We start from the raw sequence: 22,349 nt of genomic DNA, 5'->3' as shown, positions 1-22,349 counted from the left end.
AGCCTCCACAGCCACATCACGCAGCTCGGTCACACGGACATGACCTCTCTCCTGGGCCCTCTTTGTCTCCTAGTTCCTCAGTGGTACCTGTAGCTGGTCTTAGAGACTCTGTGCCTACACAATAACTCACCAAAGGAAAATTATGGCCTGCATACTAATGACTAATGACACTAAGGATTGCCTTCGTTCCTTAAAAATGGTTTTAGAGAGCAGGGAGAGTTTTACAACAATCATTTTTGGAGAAAATCTTTACTATGATCCAGGATCATGTCCTGTTTTACATAAGATATAAAAACATGTCAGTCACTGAAATGGCAGCTCAGGTACATTTATAATGGCACCCACCTCCACCCTCCCAACCAAAATGATTCACATTTGTTACTTTGTAGATTATTGATTACATTGCAGGTGCTTGCACAGAGAAAAGCAAAATCCAAGAAGAGATATAGGTGTTTCTTTAATTTCTCTCATAGAAAATATTTACTTTTATACTAAGGTGAGACCAAAGGATTTTTTCTCCTACGTCTTAAATTCAACTCAGGAGAAACAACCACATATCATCTCATTTATATCTTCCTCAATCAAAACAAGAGATCTCTAACTGATCTTGAATAAGTCTAATTTAATTTAAGTACCCTGAACATTGCACCATATGAGACCAGAGAAAGAGCCAAAGAAACTCACATATGATTCCTGTAAATGTTAAGTATTTTCATTTTAGGGGCTTTATACTTTTGCTCCCCTACATTTTTAAATCCTGTATTGTATTATTGCTGTTTATCTGAACCCTATAAAGTTACTGAGATGAAGAAAAATAATTATTTGTCAATGAAAATATTGCACAACTTTGTTACAGCCAGCATAACTGGAACACCAACCACTGATGTTTGGAGATTAATTCATTAAGGACAGAATGCATGCATGAACTGAGGTACTACAATGTCATACAGAATGAGCACTTTTACTTTTGATACTTAAGTATATTCACTATGACTATGGAATACTTTTATACCTTTTTGAGGACTTGTGATAAATATCTATTTCTACTTTTCTTGAGTAAGGGACCATTGTACTATATTTAAAGTAACTATCAGCTGGATGGTGCACTGGAAAAGTTGTTGCACTTAAAACAGAAGGTACAGTATTCAAAATGTGCTCAGGGCATCCTTTTTATCTCCTGAGGACAAAAAAGAGCCATTAATAAGACTGAGCAAAGCATCTCCCTCAAGTCTCTTCCTATGATGTCTTAGCCAGAACCTGGGCAAATGTGGAGGGAACACAGACAGTTCTCCTGACAGTGTTGAGGTCCCCCTTAAACCTCCGCTGCCCCATATACAAATACACACAAAGTGGCCTGTACAGTTCCACAGATTCAAGACTCTCTAAAACCACCATTTTTCTTTATACGTCTAAAATTGTATAGATTTTGTTACTAGCTGCATTTCAGATTTAGATGAATAAAATACAGTCAACAATTAAATTACGGTGTTTGCTTATGGTACTTTTATACTTTTAGTTAAGTAAAATTTTAAATATATGAAATTTTACTTCTAACAGTATGTAAAGCCTGGTGTTTCTACTGTCACTGATAAATGTGTTTCTTGCTTTATTTTAAACACTGTAGCCTGTAACACAGGCCTCTGTGTCAGAGCTGAGAAGTGGGAATATTGTGGTGACTTTGCAGCCTCTCGGCTCAGGCTTAATTAATGGGCCATCAGCGGAGGGACACGCCCCCCTGCACCTGGAACTTCCCCCCTCCCCCAACCTTTCAGCAGCGCAGCAGAGAGGAGCAGAAGAAAACAGAGCGTGGCCGGAGTTTGGAGAGATTTGTTAGCAGGAGTTTGGAGAGATTTGTTTGAAAAATTTAAAGACGAAGACTTCATCTTAACCGACGCAAGAGGCAATTTCAGAGCAGGTAAGATTTATAGATATTTCTGCTTCTTGTCAAATGATGTTAATGTGCAATATTATTTTGAATGGAAGAAAACAGCAAGCTCTAACTTTAATTGAGTGGCTCCAGAACCGCTCCAGTCAGATCTCCAGCACACAATTGATAGGTACATGGTTTAACATGATGGCAGAAGTGCATATTTAATGGATTTAGTGCAGATGCAACAGAATAGTGCTGTTAAATTGTAAATATTTTTTCTGTGTAAATAACAATACACTTATAGGCTACTGTGCATGAGGCCGTATTTGCTTTGCGACAAATCCCAGTCTGTTTTTTCTGCTGCCACAGCTGCTTTTAACTCCCCTGTTACTGTCAGTAACAATTCCACCTCGTGTTAGATCCATGCAGAACTATCTCTGGTGTGGTTTTTAGTCTGTAGTAGTACCTTCTTCTTTTAACAAATCTTCTACTAATGCGAAGTAGACAATGTGCTTCCTGTTTATACCGGCACGCGCATGCTCAGTGTAGGCTATGTGGACGGCCACTTCACGTATTCAGAGACAGAGATCCATTCTGTTATGCAGATAAAATGCTGCTGGGGACGGAGATCGTTTTTGGTTTAAATCTCCTTTTAAACAGAAACGTAGTAGTGCGGATGTGGCCCAAGACAGGTGAGCCAACATTACACCTGAGAGAGGACACTGAAGTAGATGTAACACAGTCTCTTTTATTATTATTTTGATCCCAAAGCAGCTCTGTTCTCATGGCTTATTGTGTGAAAATTAAATATTTATCAGCTACTACTTGATTGATTTAGTACCCTTTCCTATTGCCTGTCTCACTCCCACCTCTGTGACTGTCTGTTTAGTTAGTGGAGGGAAAGCTTCTGACAGGGAGAGCTGAATAACAGTTGCCACCATAAAAAGAAGAAAACGTGATGTTTCCTGACAACAGTTTGTTTATAAAATTAGGTAAAATCTGCCCGCAGCCTGCAACGGATTTTCAAAAAGTACACTTACTTTATAAAGTACACCTGTAAAGTCTTATACAATCCATTACAACAGTGCTGCCACAAAGTCTACTTTAATGATGCCTTTAATCAGTTTTCTTTTTTGACACAGTCATATAGGTGTTAAGTGAATTAAATTTTTTAGCACTGAGGTCATAGTTGGTGAAAATGTTGTACTGGACTACATCATATTCAGATGTGTTTAATATTCCGCCCTACTCATATATATAAACAGGGAGAGCAAAATCACCTTTCAGTGTAACAACACCTTGAACTATAGGCTTAGTAATAAACAGAACTGAATTTACACATTCCTGACAAAATGGTCAGAAACTGAACCTTTTGTACAGAATTGCAGTAGATTGTACAGGTGTCCTGAATAATCGCTACTGAGTATAAAGCAGTATCTGGAAACAAAGCACAAATGGCACATTGTCTCACTGGAGACTTGAGACGTAACCTCGTATTTATGACAGGGTGTCCAATTCACTTAAAACATGTGTTTTCTCTCTCTCTCACTGTGTAGAGAGATGTATTATATGATATGAAATGCAGCAGTACTGTATCACTTAATATTACTACTACACATTGTTATTTTTATATTTTGTTCAGAGTATAACATGACATCATTTTCATTATTCTCATTGGTGTTAGGTCCAGGAAGAGATCGCTATGAGTCAAACACAGGTATGTGCCTTTACAAACTCTTTACTCCATCCTGACACTGACTTCTTTCTTCACTGTAAAAGTAGTAGTAGTTGTGATTCAGCGTTAAAGCTGACATTTTTAAATGAAACAATATCAGCTGCAGACCGATAATATAAACAGGAATTTAGGGCTCGGGCAATTCGTCAACATAGTCGATCCAGTGTTGGCAGGATTCCCCCGGACAAGCTCCAGCTACAAGACCGTGCCTTCGACCATCTAAAGTTTGGAAGTATTTTAGACAGACAGTCTCTGTGATCTGAGAAAAGCTTCACTGCAGCACAACTGTCCACGAATACGTGAAGCAGCATGAACACGTGAGCGAAAGTATCCTGGAGCACTGACGGCAGCACCGCAAATCCTATTTACTTTCTGTCGCCACACGAGCATGGCACATCATCAGCACAAGGACACGTAGTATTTCTTAATCGCTTTCATGTTAAAAGTAATTTTTGCCCCGCTGCTGTCATTGTAGCATAACGTTACACCTCAAGACATCGAACGTTCGGCCGTTTCATATTTTCTGTTTTAATTAACGGCCACATATGAGCGAGAAAACAGCTGAAACTAACATTACAGACGATCTGTGACTGTCTGTACAGTCTGTGAATCCTTTCAATTGTTTTCTTTGCCCGACACTGATGCAGAAATACATTTGATTATCATACTGCAGTACTCAATATTGAAATTAATCCATGTCAAAAACATTAAAAGTTTTAAGTAAAGTAGCCTAATAATTAATGTCTGTTATTGTTGTTATCACAACACATCAATGGTGTGGAAATTTGATTCATTTTAAGATTTGCTGCTATTCTTATTATATATATATATATATATATACACACACACACATTATTCTAATGTGCTTCATCAGGATGATTAAAATATAGATTTATTTATTAGGAATGTTTTTGATATTATTTTGGATAAATTGGTATGTTAATCGAGTAATGGGCAACTTTTTTCCTTTTAGAATACAGAAAATTAGTCGTTAGATTAATTGGGTAATTGAAAAAATAATTGTTTGATTAATTGACTTGAAAAATAATCGTTACGTACAGCCCTAATCAGAAATTGAATATCTGCAGGCTTAGAAGTTGTGATTATTTTACAGTACTTAATCTTAACGCTGTTCCTGAACTTTAGCTGCCAGTAATCTTACTGCTAACATCAGGCGAGATGGATTTATATAGCCTGCAGTGGAAAAGCTACATTTTACAAGGGGTTGGGGTAAACAGCTGACTGAATGGGATATTGCTCAGCACTGGGGATGTAGCGATTGCTGGATTTCACTATTAACCGTGCTTTAAAACGTCACGGTTAATTAATCAGTGTTTCCCACACATAGGGTTTACTTGGGCGGGCCGTCCAGGTAGATTAACAGCTGCCCAAGTAAATTTGGCGACCCATTTTACAATTGTTTTAAAATAAGTAAGTAAAGGTAATACATAATAACTTATTTAAATAATGTGGCAGGTTGTTGGGGAATTAAATATAATTGTGACACTTACAATCAATGCTGTCGCACTGAGATCAGCTTTCAGTACAACATAAACAAACAAAGCAGGTGTAACCGACAGCACCGCTGCGCTATGAGGCCTATTTTCAATGGCTTGTGCCACGCCAAAGCTTGACGAGCTCGCACGCAAGCAGCAGTCAAATTAGCTGAACTTTTGCGCTGAACCCAGCTTCCACACAGTGCAAATCACTTCTTTTGTGAAAGGTTCTTTATGGAAGAACGTTGTCCTCTGCGACCTTCAGTCACTGAACATTTAACATCCTGTTGCTTCCTCCTGTCTGTGCTGAGAAAATGTTGCAGGTGTAAAACACTAACAGAACATCAGGAGCTTATAAACTTCCAGAACTGTGGGCTACCAATTACCTGCATTTCAGTTATTAATAACGCTGCATGAGACATGTTCTCAATTTTCATCATTGAACATTCATCATCATTTTCACTAAAACTTATACATGTGGATGAGAGTTGATGACAACAGTTCAGTTTATTCCCCTCCCCAATAACAATTTCCCCTGGGAGATAAAGTTAATATTCCTCTTATATTAATAATAATACTTAAATATTATAGTTTTATAATTGTTAATGTAATATTAAAAACCTACTTAAGTAATTACTAGTGTTGTTAAATTAATTAATGCATAATAATCATGATAATCTTGAAACCGTGATTATTCCTCTGACTATAATCGTACCAACAAAATCTGTAATCGTTGCATCCCTACTCAGCACAAGCCAGTCTCTCGTGTTTCAACAGTTTCATTTACCAGTCCTGACCAGCACGCACGCTGTCACCGTGTACACGGACTAAAACTTCTAGTGAAGTTATGGATGTTATATTATGACATGTTAGAACAGTTGCAACATTTTGGTACGTGTGCTTATTCACTTTCTCGCCAAGTGCTGGATGAGAAAAGTAAAGGACTGTCATGTCTATTCACTAAATATGGAGTTAGAGCCAGCAGCCAATTAGCTTTAGATAATATAGATTTATTTATATTTAGCATGCACACTAAAGTGATTTGATCTTCTCAATAAACCCTCAGAAAGAAAGACAATACATGTATTCCCCCAAAAAACTATTTCTTCAAGGTAAATTAACTTTTACGTTAATTGTCAGTTATTAACATAATTTATTTGTATTATTCAACACTATACTACTAAAATGACTATGTAAAAAAGCCTTTGTCCTGAGCATGAACTCAAATCAGTCCCTGCTCGTTCTGTTCTCTCAGACAAAAGTTGATGGCAGATTTCTTTTTTAAATGAAAGTAGAGTCCCAGGCAGAGACTGCAACTTTTTGGCCAATCCTGAGAGCAAGATGTCAGTGGGACTGCAGTCAGTTTGTTGCTGTGCCTTGTCAACTTGCAAAGTTGTAGATACCATGCAGTTCTTGCTGCGACAGTCGTAATGTGGGTAAAACGTTGAGAGTGGATGACAAGTAAACGACCTACTGAAAAATAAGTGGAGTCTGTTCAAAGATGTCAACAGTTTATTAGTCAAGATTCAATTCAGTTACATACTTGTCAGTTTGTGTACTTTGATTGTATTAATAAAGCAAATGGAAATAAGTGATTATTATATTGGTTTTAATGATTAGGTTGTTATGAATGTGGTCATTCATAAAGTAATTCTATGGAACAAAAATTTTATACCCACAAAGATACATTGGGAATTATTATTGTTATGTAATCATAGCACCCTAAATTGTGACAGATTTCCCAGCCCTATCATCAATAGGGATGCAACGATTACAGATTATTGTCAGAGAAATAATCACGGTTTCACGATTATGCATTAATTTTCACTAGTAATAACTTAAGTTGATTTTTAATATTAAATTACATTAACAATTGTGTTTCTATAATATGTAAGTATTATTACTATAAGAGGAATATTAACTTCATTTATTCCCCAGGGGAAACTGTTAATAAGAGGGAAATAAACTGAATTGTTGTCATCAACTCTCATCTAGACATCATTCATGCAGTGTTATTAATAACTGAAATGCAGGTAATTGGTAGCCTACAGTCCTGAAAGTCTAAAAGCTCCTGATGTTATGTAGTGTTTTACACCTGGCAACATTTTTTCAACACAGATGTAACGTTAAATGTTCAGTGACGGAAGGTATTGAAAGGACTATGTTCTTCCATAAAGAACCTTTCAGAAAAGAAGCGATTTGCGCTGGGTTCAGCACAAAAGTACTTCGACTGCGGCATGGCGTGCGGTGCGCGATCCTCTACACAGCAACAAAGTGCCCTAGCGCGGCGCAAGTCGCTGAAATAATGGGCCTCTTTCTGTGCGGTGGGTCTGAAAGGTTACATGCTGCTTTCTTTGTTTACGTTGTACTGAAAGCTCGACTCTCACCGCTACGGCATCGATTGTAAGTGACACGTTCAGGTTTAATTCCCTATACCAACTAAGGTGGGTCTCTGACATTGACAGCTTTGTGTTGGAGAGATTTGTGCAGCGCTGTTCATGAGAGACGGAGAGAGTGAGCGAGAGATGTTGCGCGAATATATACACTGTAGAAACAGTTACACCTTTAGAAGAGCAGTTGATATTCAGTCCTCGTATAATTATTAGTGTGCAATTATCTGATTAATCCTCTGTCAGTACCACAATTTCCACGGACGGTGTTTATACTGTATGTGCAGTCATTATTTAAAAAAGGCCTAACAAAATTAGCCGAGTGTTATATAAAAAAATCTAAACAACAATAACAAGTATGTGAAATATGTTTAACAAAAAGAAAATGAAGAAAGGAAGAAAATGCTCGCAAAGGAGGTATTGGGTGTGTAATTGCTCTAGTTTTAGTATAGTGAAAATGGTGTAACTGATCCATACAGGCCAGTAACATTGGAAGGTCAAGACAAGTCATTTTAAAACTCCTTTTATTCACCGGCAGTCTTTGTACTCTGCAACTTAGGTTTTTATTAGAGCACAGAGTAATAATAAATGACTGTTGCTGTTTTTCACAGGTGAAAGTCTCACTTTCACCTCCACCCCACACACAGTGAAGAGAGGAAGACCAGTGGATAATATGTTTTTGGCAGTAAGGATGCTGTCCATTTAAAACCTGAAACACTTTTCAACTCTCTAACAGTTAACAAATACAGAAGGATGCAGCCTTACCCACACTATATAGTATGAGGTGTTACTTTTTGTATGCTCTTGTTTTTCAGATGGAGGTTCTGACCCCTGCGCTGAGTTAGAGATAAGGAGAACTCACTGATGGTGAGTTAAATTGCTTTAATTATGAAATATACAAAAACTCCTGCCTTTGTTTCATACTTTAACTCAGTCAAAAGACAAGTAGAGTACTACTTTACTCTTACTGTAAGTGTATGTGTACTTTTGTTTGAGTGTTTGTTTGTAACTCTTTTCTAATTTATGATGGTCAGTGTTGGGCAAGTTACTCAGAAATTATTATATATTACTAGTTATTACTCCTTTAAAGTATTACTTTACTTATTACTGGGTGGGCAATATTAGATTTAAAAAATAAAATGTCTCCACGATCTATCTTTTCAGAGAGATCATTACTGTCGTGCTACAGAGCACAATCTATTTAGTTCTGTCTGCGTCCTCTGCTGTCTACTAAGGCAACACAGTAACTGTTGGGCCTCATAAAATAACATTAAAGTTCCCCGTGTCCCCCAGCTGCTCTGTCTCAACTCTCTGTGATTTACGGAGGTTGCTGATGAACAGATGTGTTACTTGTTGCTAAAGTAACTGCTAAGTGCCATTAAGTAGCTGCTGTGATCTTATAAGCTCAGTTAGCCTAGTGGTCGTAGCTGACTCAGCCCGGACTGGGAGCTCGCAGCACCTGGGAGTGTTTTGTGTTTAACGTTACACCTCTGCTCAGGCACTGAGGTTTTAGGCCTCAGCAAGCGGCGCTGGTTTGGGCACCAGAACAGGAGCCAAGCGTGCAACGACACCGCGCTCAGCAGCCTCCCAGTAAACACTGTATGAACGGGACCGAACACAGACTTTGGACAAGTTTGTGCAGCGGTGTTCACGAGAGAGAAAGAGAGCGCGAGCCAGGAGGTGCTGCACGAATATTTGCTCCTCAATACAGCTCCTCAGTCAGATATGATTTTAAATATGCCTAGTAAAAATTTTTAAATTAATGTGGTGGTCAGCGTTGACAATTAACCAAATTATAGGCTAATTATGGGAAACACTGCTTTCACTACCACCCTGCCTTTGCCCCCAAACAAAGCATCTCTCGCGAGTTATTAACTAATATCGTATTCACAACAGCGAGTATGCTATGGTCTTTACATACGGTACCGCTGAGCTGCCGCACAGTCGTGGATTCATGTCAAGGATGGTGCGTTTAGTAACGAGTTTTTTAGAAAAGTAACTACACTTCACTTTACAATTACACTACTAGTTACAGGGAAAAGTAATATTATTACAGTAAAGCGTTACTGCCCAACACTGATGATGGTAAATATTAAATGTGTTTTTGTGACCTTTAACAATTAACCTTTTTTGTCCCATGGTAAGAGAGTTGCAATCATCTGTCAGTTCTTGGTTGTCACATTTAATTAAAGCACTTGAATACACATGAGCATTTTTTTTTAAATCCATTATACCTGAGGTTTCATCGACTAATAGGAAATGATGTTTGTCTGTTCCTGTTGTAGATGAGACCCCCAGGCTTCCACAGAAGAACAAAGTCAAACATGAGAGAGCAAGAGAGCATGGAGTGAGGTAGAGAGAACTGCGATGTAGAGTGCCTGGAAAAAAGGACTGTGAGCAATGTATACATGGAGAAAAGGCCTTGGCTCAAGGGTCATGGAAAGATGTCCAACTTTGTGTACAACACAATTGTGACCCTTAGACAAAGCGGCGCTTCACGTATTCTTAAGTATTCAAAAGCCAAATGTTTTTGCCATTTACAGTCTCCTACTGAACTACTGATTGATAATAATCTGAAATTAATCTATCCTGGACCATATAGTGTCAGATGATGTACTGTAAAAGGCAAGGCTAGCCACAATAAGCTAGTGTTCAGCGTTCCTAAAACTCAAAACCAGTTGTAAAAAATTCAAAGGATTTTTGTTTTCATTGTACTTTGCAAGACAGTGTTCCTCATTTTCAATTGATTGTCTGATAATATCAATTTTCTTCATATTGGCCCTCACTTTAATTGGTGAATTAATAGTAGTTATGATACAGTACACTTTACTGTATTTTTTGAGTTGTACAAGAGGCAGTAGTTTGTTTCTGGAATAATTTATTTCTGTTTATGCTTAATAAACAATGGATTTGGGGGTGGTGATAGCGCACTTCAATCCCCCACTGTGACCCATCCACTGTGTCCCTGAGTAAGACACTTACCCCTAGTTGCTCCAGAGGCGTGTGACCTCCGACATGTATAGCAATTGTAAGTCACTTTGGATAAAAGCTTCAGCTAAATGAATAAATAAAATGGATTTCTTTTATATCCCTGCAGCTTTGTTGAAAGTTGTATATGTGGATTGCTCAAGTTATATTTACTTTAGTAAAGCAGTAATTGACCAGTAAGTATGTATGTTTGTACAGCAGTCAAATCGATGGTCACCTCCATAAATTTAGGTATTCTGCTTATCTATGAATCTCAGACTGGGCAATTCTTTTTAAAAATGTCCATACTGACTTATTTTTACATAATGTGTTATACTAGAACATTAAAATTATTAAATTTAATGCTAAAAATAGAAGGTAGTTAAACTAGTCCATTCTGAAACGAACTCAATAGCGCCCCCTTGAAAAGGTCCCCACTCCAGTGGTAAACTGGGTTAAAAAAATTAAAAATTTCCTTCATGTTTTTTAAGGAACTGAGGTGGAAACTGGCATCAAGGTGCCACCCAGTGTTGGAATCTATCATGCATTTGTCTCTAAGTATAGTAGAAAGGGTGGTCCTCACTCCAGCAGTTAATTAACCTGGACCTCACTATGAGGCACGTACAGGAATGTGTGTGTGTGTGTGTGTGTGTCTGTGTGTGTCTGTGTGTGTGTATTGAGGTAAGAGTTTAATCCTATGTTAAGGGTGACTGGCTGGATTAGCAGATCAGCAGATGTTTGCTGAGACATTTTAATCCATGTTTCCCTCATACCTCTCTTTTTCACCCCTGGCTCTCTCATATCTCATCCTGCTTCTCTGTCACCATATCTTCATTGCCAAATTCACGCTCACTTCCTCTCAACTCATTGTAATACTCTGTCTGCCCAGCTCTGTTTTTGTTCTATTGCTCCCTTCAGTTTTTTTACCCCCTCAATTGCCTGTGTTTTATCGAGGGTAGATGTGATTATATGGGCTTTTGTGTTTGTCTGACAGGTGTCAAGGGCGTTCTATCTCAGATATTTCCACTCTATCTTTACCACCCAAACACATACACAGACAAACACAGACACACACTAAAACTCACACACCACACAACGTGAGCAGCCCACTGTAGCATGATGTGTTGTTAATAGGTCTGTCACTGGTGACAGTTTGGGAGGATGATCTGTCTCGGAGATTTCTTTGCAGAGTTGTCACTGGCACATCCATGTCACAAGAATAAACACATTTGGATGCTGTCACAACTTTTATAGCACCATAAACAAGGTGACCGCAGAAGAAGGCAATTTACTGTAAGAAAAAAAAAAATTAGTTGTGTGTGTGTGTTTGGTGACAAATGGCTAGAGAACATTTGTAAGGCACATCTTAGACTGTCCTCGGAGTAAATAATGCTGTTAGGAACTGTGCTCTATAAACAAAGATAAAGGAGTTTCACACTCACAGACTTTTAAGACAAAAATCATTATACATTCCTTATTTATGTTGATTGATTTCCTTATTTTAATTTTATCTCTGAAAAACATTTAAAAATCCTTTTGTGAATACTTTGGGACATAGAAGACCAACCTCTCGATCAAGACCAGGCGCCACGGTCACAATATCTCCAGTCTCACTGTTGATGGTGAACATGTTAGGGATGGGGCTGTGCGGCGTCTGGGACAGGATTCGATAGCGCACCATTCCATTAGCTGTGGTGTTGTCATCAGCATCGAACGCTGACAGGTGCATCACATACGTTCCTGATGAAGAAAAGAATATTTGTCAAGGGGATACATGTGATATTTATGTCCGAACAGATCTATTGTAGCCTTTCTATGTGTTAAAGGAGTAACTTTTGAAAGATGGAATAACACAATGCCCCTTTTAGAAAATAAGAGGTGAACTTATATGCAGTAACACACACCCTTACCCAATTCAGTACACCCAGAGGTTTTACTGCTGCAGCCTTCGTTGGTCTGGTATGACCAGTAGCTTAATGGTGGCTAATGTTAACTAACTTTAGGCAAGGCTAGGCAGCTTTATTTGTATTGCACATTTCAAACAACTCAAGGTAATTTACACTGGCAAATGAAAGCATCAGAATGGCATTTGAAAACAAAAATCATTAAAAACCAGAATAAAACCAATTAGGTATTGTTGTGTAACTGATTACTGATAACTGGGAAATTAAGTCTCACTATCCTGTAATTGCCTCTTGTGGCCAAAGTGGCCAATTTTTTGCTATTGTGCCTTTAACTGGATAATTTATAATGAAACAACCAGGTAGAACCTACAAAATGATCTGGACACAATGCACTACTCTGCTTAATCAACTATCCTACAAACATATTTTAATAACAGATAGTGTATTGGTAATCATCACACTGATACTGGTCCATTTGTACATATCTAGGCCTCATAACTCACATCATCTTTTGCATTTACAGTGTATATAAAGAACAGGCTACAAATATAATGTATATCATTTTTTTAACTGACCCAAATGGATGGCACTTGTACATCCTACAAGTAGATTTTGATGGCAGATATTCTGATTACAGATATTGCTAATAACATTATTCTTATATACTGATTACTATGCTTTACCATTACATAAGAATAAGCTAAACAACCATCTAGATGTTTAATCTTTGCTTACATTAATCTAAAACTGTTGGAAACCTGTTTTGTAAATAATAATCACTCCACCTACAAGCACAAGCAAGCACAGACATATAGTATATGCAGATACGGTTCTTTTGGAGAGAATAAGCCACTATCCTTCCATGAATGCACCGCTTGTTTGCTGCCTCCATGCACTCATATAACTCAGTGGGATCACTGCCTGTCACCCAATCTCTCCATCTCTCTCTCACTCTTGTTCTTCCTCTCTCGCAGCCGATTCTAATTGCCAGAGATAGTGATATCATGCCAGTGACAGCCCCTGTCCGAGGATAATTGTAACCGCAGCTCCCATTTCAAACTTCATTACATTTCAAAGCAACATTTGTCAATGACTCGGCCAGAGGGAGCACTCTAAAGGCCTCTCAGCGAGACGAGAAAAAAAGGCGGCAGGAACAGAGGGAGGGAGAGGAAAAGGGAGAAACAGAGGACAGACTCCATATTTGGTTTGATTCCAGGCGGAGTGACTATCAGTTCTCCACCCATCACTTTTTTGTAGAGATGGGGGGATAGAGAGAAGGAGATGAAGCATCACAATGTGCCGCACATCTGCGGGGGTAATTTCATTAAGCTGCACTCTTAGGGGGTTTAATGTGGACCCTTTGTACGGGTGGCCTAAGCTGTGCCTGACAGGATTAGGTCGCCATAATGACTCTTTAATTTGCAAACTAATTCAAGTCTGTAATTGGCCTTCCATTGAAACCACTGGAGCTCTAAATTCTAAAACTCTCTTTTTTTATGATTATTGTTCAGCTGAATGTCATGCACACCACAGAGACTAGACTGCTGTTTGGGGCAAAGCTGGGGGGGGGGCAGAGAGTGCACAGTGAGAGAAAAAAGAAAGAAAGACAAACAGAAAGACAGAAAAAAAGAGAAAGAAAGAAAAGGAAATGAGCACCTGGATACCTTTTGAGATCACTTCTGGTGCAATAAACTCTGGCCCATCAGGCTTCACACTCACACACACGCATGCACACAGAGAGCTCATCTCCGTGATTCTTCCGCTCTGAGGTGAGACATAAAATGACCCAGTGGTGCTACAGCGTGGTACATTTAATCCTCAATCTCCTCTCCAGCCTGAGCACCCGCTTTGGTTTATGGCCACTGCTGCAGCCAGCTAAATGAAAAGCCACTGTAGGAGACAGATTCTCCGTCTGTCTGCTAAATCAAGGGAAATGGAAAATTCTCTGTTGCGTCAAAGATTGACTGGTGTAGTCATAGTTTTAACAACACCAATCTCCCCTGATATACTAGTCGCTCTTCCTCCGTCCACCCATATCCAAACACCTAACCCCTCCAATCAATTCTTTAATCTTTTTAAATAAATTATTCTCTCTGGTAATTGCCCCTGCTTCACACTTTACTTCTTGTTTTGTCCATCTATCCCTCCATCCATCACCTGGTTTAGAGCCTTCATCCACAGAGCCATTGTAGACCTGGTTTTTGAACTCGGGTCTGTTGTCATTCATGTCTATGACGAAGATGTACAGATCGATGGGGTTCTCAACTTGGTTCCCATTCATGTCCACAGCATGTGCTCGCAACTGGGAAACACAAAAATCACAAGAAATGAGGTTAGATTACAACCATTATGCAATCAGGGAGTGATAAACTAATAAATAATTGACGAGTGCTTGTATTGGTTTTATGGAGAAAATTATTAATGTTAACAAATTTGGTGTTTGATGGATACAAACAACAAGGGACTGTCCATCTAACAACATGATAGGTCTAAATTTATCTACTTACATCAAGGGTGTAATTAGAGCTAGACGATTAATTGAACATTTTACCTTGATTACAATTAATGAACGATTATTTGTTTTTGATTGTTGTTTTTTGTTTTGTTTTTTTGCCATCATAGTTCACTGACAAGATTTTTACTGTAAATATGCTTTGCTTTTAAAGCTGGATTAACTTTTTTAAATTAAGAGATGTAAAAATCGGTTATCTAAATTTTCATTGATAAGGTAATGTTGATGTGCACATACCAGAGATATGGTTCCCCTATATTTGGCGCATCACTGCTGCTGAATTATGCGGTACTAATGTTAATATTTTCACCCGCACACTGTGAGAGCATGGTAACACTCAATGCTTTGCTAGCTTCCTTTTCTCAATTATCAAAGGACATCTAAGTGGCAGGTGCTGTTATAAGAGAAGCGGAGGTAATTCTTTTTTTAAGGGCAGTGCAATGTGTGTGTGTAATGTCAGCGAGTGAGAGGGCGACAGAGAGAGACAGCGGCAGAAAGTGATGGTGAAAGCGAGCGAGCAAGTTGTCAGTCTGGCAGTAAATCTGCAGTGTAGATCACAGTGTGTCCGTTAATACAACGGTCAACAAATGTCTGAAAGTGAAGGCGGTTAGCGCTAACAGGAAGCTGAGCAGGACTGGAGGGGGCGGGGTCATGTGACTAAAAATATTATCAGGATTAAAAACCGAACTAACCAACATGAGAAAATTACGTCGGTTAGAGGCTCTGAATTACGGTTTCGATTACTTTTCAATTAATCATCCAGCCCTAGATGTAATTATTGCTGAATCTTATTTTGTCTCTGTCACTTTTAGTTTAGCAGTATGGAGCTCCTATATCAGGCCTGATTCTGGAATATTCTGCAGATACTACTTAGGGAGGAATAAATGTTTTGTGTGGAAAAGAGGTCATGTATATTTTGCTATCTGTAATGTTACTGTTCTAATAAAAAGACACTACACTTGAATATCAGTCAAAGCTACAGCATCCAAGGACAGTGTTCCTGGGACATACTGATTTCTGGTGACTAAATCTTTATTTCAGATTACTTTAGTCTTTGTTTTCTGTTTTTATTGTATTTTATTTGAATTTCTCTATTTGTGTGTTAGAGAAGCAAATATTCTTATATGAGTTCTCTGTCATTGAAACCAACATAATACAAAAATGTTGGCCAAATGTATTATTTTTTGGTAGACTTTGGAAATGCAAATTTCATTAAAACACTAGTGATACTGTCTACACCCACGCTTCTGAAACTAAACCTTCACCCTTTGTCTTCATTAACTGCTGCCATTGCCTAAGTTTTAATAGCTGTTATGTTTGAATATCACTTCTGTATATCACTCCTGGGATAGATGCCCTCAACCTATCAGTGTATTCCCAAATGTCTGCACTCATAGAAGTGGACACAAGAAAAGGAGAAACAACATAAATAAAACACCAACAAACTGAAAGCATTGTTTTTATATACTTCAAGGTGACTATTTCACAGTACTTCTAAAGTAAAAAAACCCCACCTCTGCACTGTTTTTGAATTTGGTTCACTGAATTTGGCATTCAACCCAGCTCATGAATACATGGGCTGATAAAATCTGCTTTATTGAACTATACAGTATAAAAGTTTCAGAAAGATTTCCCAGACCCACACAACAATAATAAGAAACATGTGAAATTCTGGATATTTTTCTTGCAGAAAAATTGCCTTTGCGATCATGCACTTTCTCCAGACTTCTTATCTCTTTTATACTTAGTACCCAGATATTTTTATCTCAGTAGAAACCAAAACAAGAAACATCTTATTTTATTGGAAGGTGGCCCTGATGTAAAGGCAAGGTGTTTGTTTCAGGACCATTGTGTTGGATCCCAGGCCAACATTCTGTGTGGTTTTGTTTGAAAGAGAGTCCTGAAATCTTTCAGTTCCCTCTGACTCCACAAACACATCAGCCCATCTCAAATTCAACTCAGCTGTGCTCAGATCAATGGAATCCCCAACTAGGATTTCTCACAAAGTTTGGACATGAGGTTATTACTGGAATCAATACATGCTGTAAAGTGTGTCCTGACGGCTCTCTCTCTTATGAAGTCTGGAGGAAGAAATAAAGAACTGACTGAATGAAAACGACAGTGGAGAAAACTGAATTATCAGGGAAATGTTGGCTTTAAATGAATGCTTGTGGGTTTTTTTTTTTCACTCCATGCATGAAGGTCAAACTGAAGACTGAGATGCCATTTCAAAATGAACTCCACGGTTCTCCTTAAAGCTGTTTTGATTCACTTCACTCAACCTGAGAATGTTTATATCCCCAAACATGACTTATTCAGTGATATTCCTGTCAGCTAGAAGCACCGGGGATGTTTAGTTTATATCATACAAAGAAAAAAAAAATTATGCAGATACTATCTACATCCTGCTCCTAACAATGTAGGCTAGTAAATATGTATTCTGTTAAAATGTCAGCAATCAATTTCAGCTGAAGGACCTTCAACCTTATTTGATGTTAGGGATATTCATCTAAAGGAAGGCTAAAGGAAGGAGATGAAAATGGGGCTGGGGGAAAATGACAACATGTTAGGAACAGATAGAGAAGAAATATGACAAATTGTAACATGAGAAGATTTTTTTCCCCCTGTCATGTATGGAGAATTGAGGGATACTCTGAGTGAGCAAGATGGGAAAGCGGCTACCACTGCACTGGCCACTGCAAGAGCATGAGAGCCAGATAAGTGAAATAGCCTCCAGGCTCATTGCAGCAGGAAATAGAATAAATAGCATTCTTCATCGGCTTCTTTTCCTCAGAGAGGTGAAGAACGTCTCCAATGCCACCCGCCCATCCACTCCTCTCCGCCGGTTTGCTTCTGCTCTGCACCTCCACCAAAATTGTGTCTTCAGGTCTCCCTGAGGTTAATTTGACTTTACTTTTTCCACTGCATTGTCTGATCTGTCCGGCACCCAATATCCGTGCACTGCCATCGCATATCACATCTCGCATCTCGCCGTGCTGTAACAGGCTAGGAGCCAGGCCCCTTATCTCAACCCACCCTCATCCCTCCATCCCGCATGCACCCACACCCTAATTCAATAACAGCAGGAGTCAGAGATTACCGCCATGTTTAAAAAAGGCAAAATGTAATTCTGGGTCCACATTAAAGTTATTATCTTGAAAGGCAGGGGGAGAAAACAGACCGTACCAGGCGCTTGGCATTTGGCAAAGAGGAAGCATCCTGATAGAGATAACAACAGACCCAGAAGCTCCAAGGTTTTTTCCTTATAAGAATGCATCTTGTTACATGGCTGATTTAAAAATTTCAGAGTGCTCATTCTTTTGAAATAAAAAGAACTAGACCGTAACTTTGTTCTGTCCTTGCATGAAATATGAAGTAAACAAAAGAGGAGGACAAAGTCAAATTCTTGCTTTTCAGGATGGTGTTGCTTAGTAAAGTTCTTTGTCTTTAAAGTTATTGGCCTGACGATGTTCAAGTTTTATACAATACAGTTTAATTGCTTTTCTGTTGCTCTAACAGCATCTAGTGTGAGAGGCCTTTCATTTTGTTTACATGTACATCTTTACCTTGTCTAAGCTGGTTTGTCCCTGCTCTTTGACTTCCACACTTTTCATCTTCAACAAACATGGAGTTTAACAGAAATGGGCAGTATTTCAATTAATGTTAATTTAATTACTTTTGAGTATTTTGTCATTTGTATTTTGAGTTTTTAACAAAATACTTTAAGAGCTTGTATTTCCATTTGAATATTAAAATACATTATTTAATATGTGTTTTATGTTCCTTGTGACCAGTAGCTTGACTGAAGAAGCTGCTTTCCTCCAAGATAAAGCTATGCAACATATTATCACGTACTTCATTCGTCTGGGGCTAACTCGTTAGAATGCTAACTTCAGCAAATGTCTCTGCAACACAATACATAGATGTCTACTTTCACATATTTTTGGGTTGAAATGACTAGTAGGTACAAAACATTTTGTAATCCGTCCAGCTTCGACTGGAAGCCACAAACCGGCTGTAGTGGCTCCAACGCATTGCTTTAGGGCAATTGCGCCCGACAAAATGCTTGTTTTTGCTACTGATGCTCAAACAGTTATTCCAGGTGCCTGACAACATCACGGAAATGATCCCCACGAGAAACACCCAGTCAAACTCCTTATTTTGAACCAGACCCAGAAGTCTTGCTAAAGGACTATTCTCGCTCTGAAAGTTGTTGCTTTTTCCTGTGGTTCATACCAGCCTCAAAAGTGGTTCAAACCACAACTGGTTATGTGTGCAGCATTTAATTTAATGTTAAAAACCATATTGACAGGAAAGAAGCAAAGAAGAAAACGGCAAAATCAGCTGGGGCAGTGCAGGAGGGACATCAAGGCCACTGTTGCCTCAGGCATGTATATATTTTTGAGGGGTATAAGGCCAAACTGAGGGTACACAGTGGCCATGGCCTTCATGGCCTCTATGAAATTCCTGCCCTGGTTTGTATAGAATCTATTTTTATATTAACAAATTGTATTTTAATTAAGTACATTTTTAATACCAGTATTTTGTATTTTATATTTGATGAGTAAGTATTTGTAATTTTTAACAAGATGATGTATTTATGCACATCACTGGAGTTTAACTTAAACAGCCTTCAGCAAGCCTCTGCCTTTTTTAACAAATCACCTCATTGATTAGACTTTCTCCTGGGTGTAAATCTGTTCAACTCCCACTAAAAGGTTGGAGTTGCAAGCTCACCAGGACTGTAAGTCAGACTAGACTCCCATATAAATACAAGGATAGTGGCAGGTACAGAGTAGGAGAAAACTAGAGACACCAACTTAAAGTGATTAACCCAGTGTGATTGTTCACCACATCAAAGCATTAGGGCTCTCTTTTCATGGCGGCAGAAAGACTAGCAGAAAGATCAGCTTAAGCACCAATACGACAAATTAGTGCTTTTTAGTACTCAGCACAATGGTACGATTGAAAGTTTCATTCAAATGAGGTAGCGCCAAAACAGGTGTTGGTATTTTGGCAAAAATTTGGTATTAGACAAAACAAAAATGGACATAAATGCTGCACTGGGCAAAGACTGCTTTTACATTACTGTACAGGTTAAACAAACAACTAACAACATACTGTGTGTTGATTAGTTAGCTTTAGATGTGAAATATTTTTGATTCCCCTGCTTCAAGTCTCTAGAATAAAGATATACGAATAAGAGTATATCCAGAACACATCTTGTCACTCATCATCCAGGTTTATTTTCCTACCAAGCCATTTTCCTCTCTAATCGGTGAGTCTTTTCGCCACTGTTACTGGCACAGCAGTATTAATTTATCATTGAGCTCTCGGCTAGTTACAGTGCTTTTCTCATAGCTTTAATGACATTCTCTGGCTTAAACTTCACTTCATCCAGATGCTTTGCAAATAGCACTGTCACACCTATATGAGTGAAAAGGTGCAAACTGGAAATTCTGTCATTCATTCCATCATCATTGTGCACTAAAACTTGTTTTATGTAGAGCTACATGGATTCGGATGTATGTTGTCATGATATAAAGACTTGTGTGTCAAAGGGTTAAATTGCTGTATAGTAATGTCTGTGGGGGGGTTAAATGGTCATAGGTACTCTGCGTGCATATATAGTGTGTATGTGTGTGAGAAAGAGAGAGAGACTCACATGGTAAGAAGAACGACGTTCTCTATCAAGAGGTTTGGTGACGAACATCTTTCCAAGCACAGGGTCTATATTGAACACTTCATTGGGTGGTTGATCTGCTCCCACCCCAGTGATGCTGTATCGGATCGAGATGTCCTTGTCCTGGTCTGAACGAATCTGCATCACAACAAACAAAGAGGAACACTCAATCAATCAATCAATCAAGTGTTTATTAAAGTCTCATACTGTGTTACCGAGCCACACAGAGTTTTCTGTGTGTATGACTCTCTTGCCCTGACGAAACTAAACTAAAACATCTATTGTTGCAACATGTGGTGCCTCAGAGTGTGGCATTTCTAGCTACCACATATTCAAGGATTCCATTAGTGCTGCCGCAGGGAGCACTATGCATTCTGTTTAGCAGAATTGGCAGCTTCAAAGAAACATTTTAATTCAATATTCGGGGAGGGAGAAATGAAATCAACATGTATTTACTGATAACTTTGACAGTGCTTTATTAACATTTGCTGGCGCTAAACTGGATTAACAGGTTGTGGATAAAATGACTATTAGATGGAAAAGTGAAAATACGAGGTTGCAATTGTTGTGTAATTAAGAGCAACAACAGGCAACATAACATTAAACACATTTGAGGAGGGAAAAATGGGCCAAAGAAAATCTCTCAATCCAGGGGTGCACAGGAGAAGATAATTATTTAATAACTGTGGGAGATGGGAAGCAGAACATTCTTTAAGAAATAGGCCTGTGCTTGAGTTCAGCTTTCCTTGCCAGATAGACAGCTAATAGGTGCATTAACTGCACTGCTAGGCCTGTGATTGGACTGAAGTGCTGTGTAATTGGGACTCATTTGGAGGAGTTTTTCAATTTAGTGCCCAAATAGAGTCCAAACCTCAAAGCATCCCATCTCTTCCATTAACTACATGACAACCCGTGAACATCAGCTGGTGTATCAAAATGACTCAATCATACCTTACTCCAGTATTCGGGCACACTGTACACAAACACACACGGGAAAAGGCCAATCTCTTTTTTCTTAATCAATGACTATTTCAGTGGAGAGCCTGAGTGTACCCGAAGAGTATGACTGTCCAAAGTTGTCTCCATCTTTCACCTCTTGAGGAACCAATTTAGCCACACTTTTGACACACCCGGAATTCTGCCCTGCTGAGAAAATAGCTGGAGCAACTAACAAGGACACAGGACGGACATACGGTATTAGACAGGTGTCAACCTGACTTTCCTACTGGTGGAATAAAAACCTGTCACCATCACTGACTCTGCTATTATCACTATTTTCCTTCTCCTCCTCTTCAGCAGCATCAACATTATCAATCTTTAACTCATCAACTCAATATTAGTATATCCGGCCTTTAATGTTGCCTTTAATCTTTAATCAAACAAATGTGATCGGTTTAGAAACCTTCCTGTAGAATGCAAGAGGAGCTGTCATAACATCACACTTAGGTTATTTGTGCTGTCTTGGTGGTGTTTTCTTTGGGGAATAGGGGGAGGAGAACGTCGAATGCTCTGCACATATCTCAGCGATTACTGCTGACAGCTATGATAATTAACGAGCTGCAGACATCGACTGCTATTACTTCAAAGAAACTCTACCCGTTAAACCCAACAACTAACAACTACCTGCCAGCAACTCAGTTGAACGCTCATGTACCACCATTACCCCCTCTATAGCAAAGCAAAGAGACTGCTGCACACTGACTCCTCTACCTCTCCTGTCGCATTAGAAAATACAGCAATTATTACACATCCGGCTGCCAAATGGTCTCCCCTCTCATTCATCCACCTTTCT

The 22,349-nt window shown here is 38.8% G+C and overlaps 1 protein-coding gene and 1 long non-coding RNA gene across 2 annotated transcripts; one reads left to right on the top strand and one right to left on the bottom strand.

The window, feature by feature from the left end:
* The first annotated feature begins 1,756 nt into the window (after window positions 1-1,756).
* On the top strand, window positions 1,757-9,872 carry LOC119884608. Its single transcript, XR_005441054.1, has 4 exons — window positions 1,757-1,915; window positions 3,555-3,587; window positions 8,307-8,358; window positions 9,777-9,872. It is a non-coding gene; the product is annotated as an uncharacterized LOC119884608 (long non-coding RNA).
* A 2,071-nt stretch (window positions 9,873-11,943) lies between these two features.
* Window positions 11,944-20,695, bottom strand: LOC119884607 (cadherin-4-like; the record flags this gene model as incomplete). Its single annotated transcript, XM_038694992.1, has 3 exons — window positions 11,944-12,198; window positions 14,520-14,664; window positions 20,540-20,695. Coding segments are annotated over 3 exons (534 nt in total), but the record flags the coding sequence as incomplete, so codon positions are not given.
* Window positions 20,696-22,349: the final 1,654 nt, after the last annotated feature.

This window comes from Micropterus salmoides, unplaced genomic scaffold (genome assembly GCF_014851395.1).
Source record: "Micropterus salmoides isolate LMB-PRFRI ecotype aquatic unplaced genomic scaffold, ASM1485139v1 Ms_hic_scaffold_3582, whole genome shotgun sequence".
Taxonomy (NCBI): Eukaryota; Metazoa; Chordata; class Actinopteri; order Centrarchiformes; family Centrarchidae; genus Micropterus; species Micropterus salmoides.
Note: the sequence above shows the minus strand (reverse complement) of the source record. Positions and strands in the feature narration are given on the sequence as shown.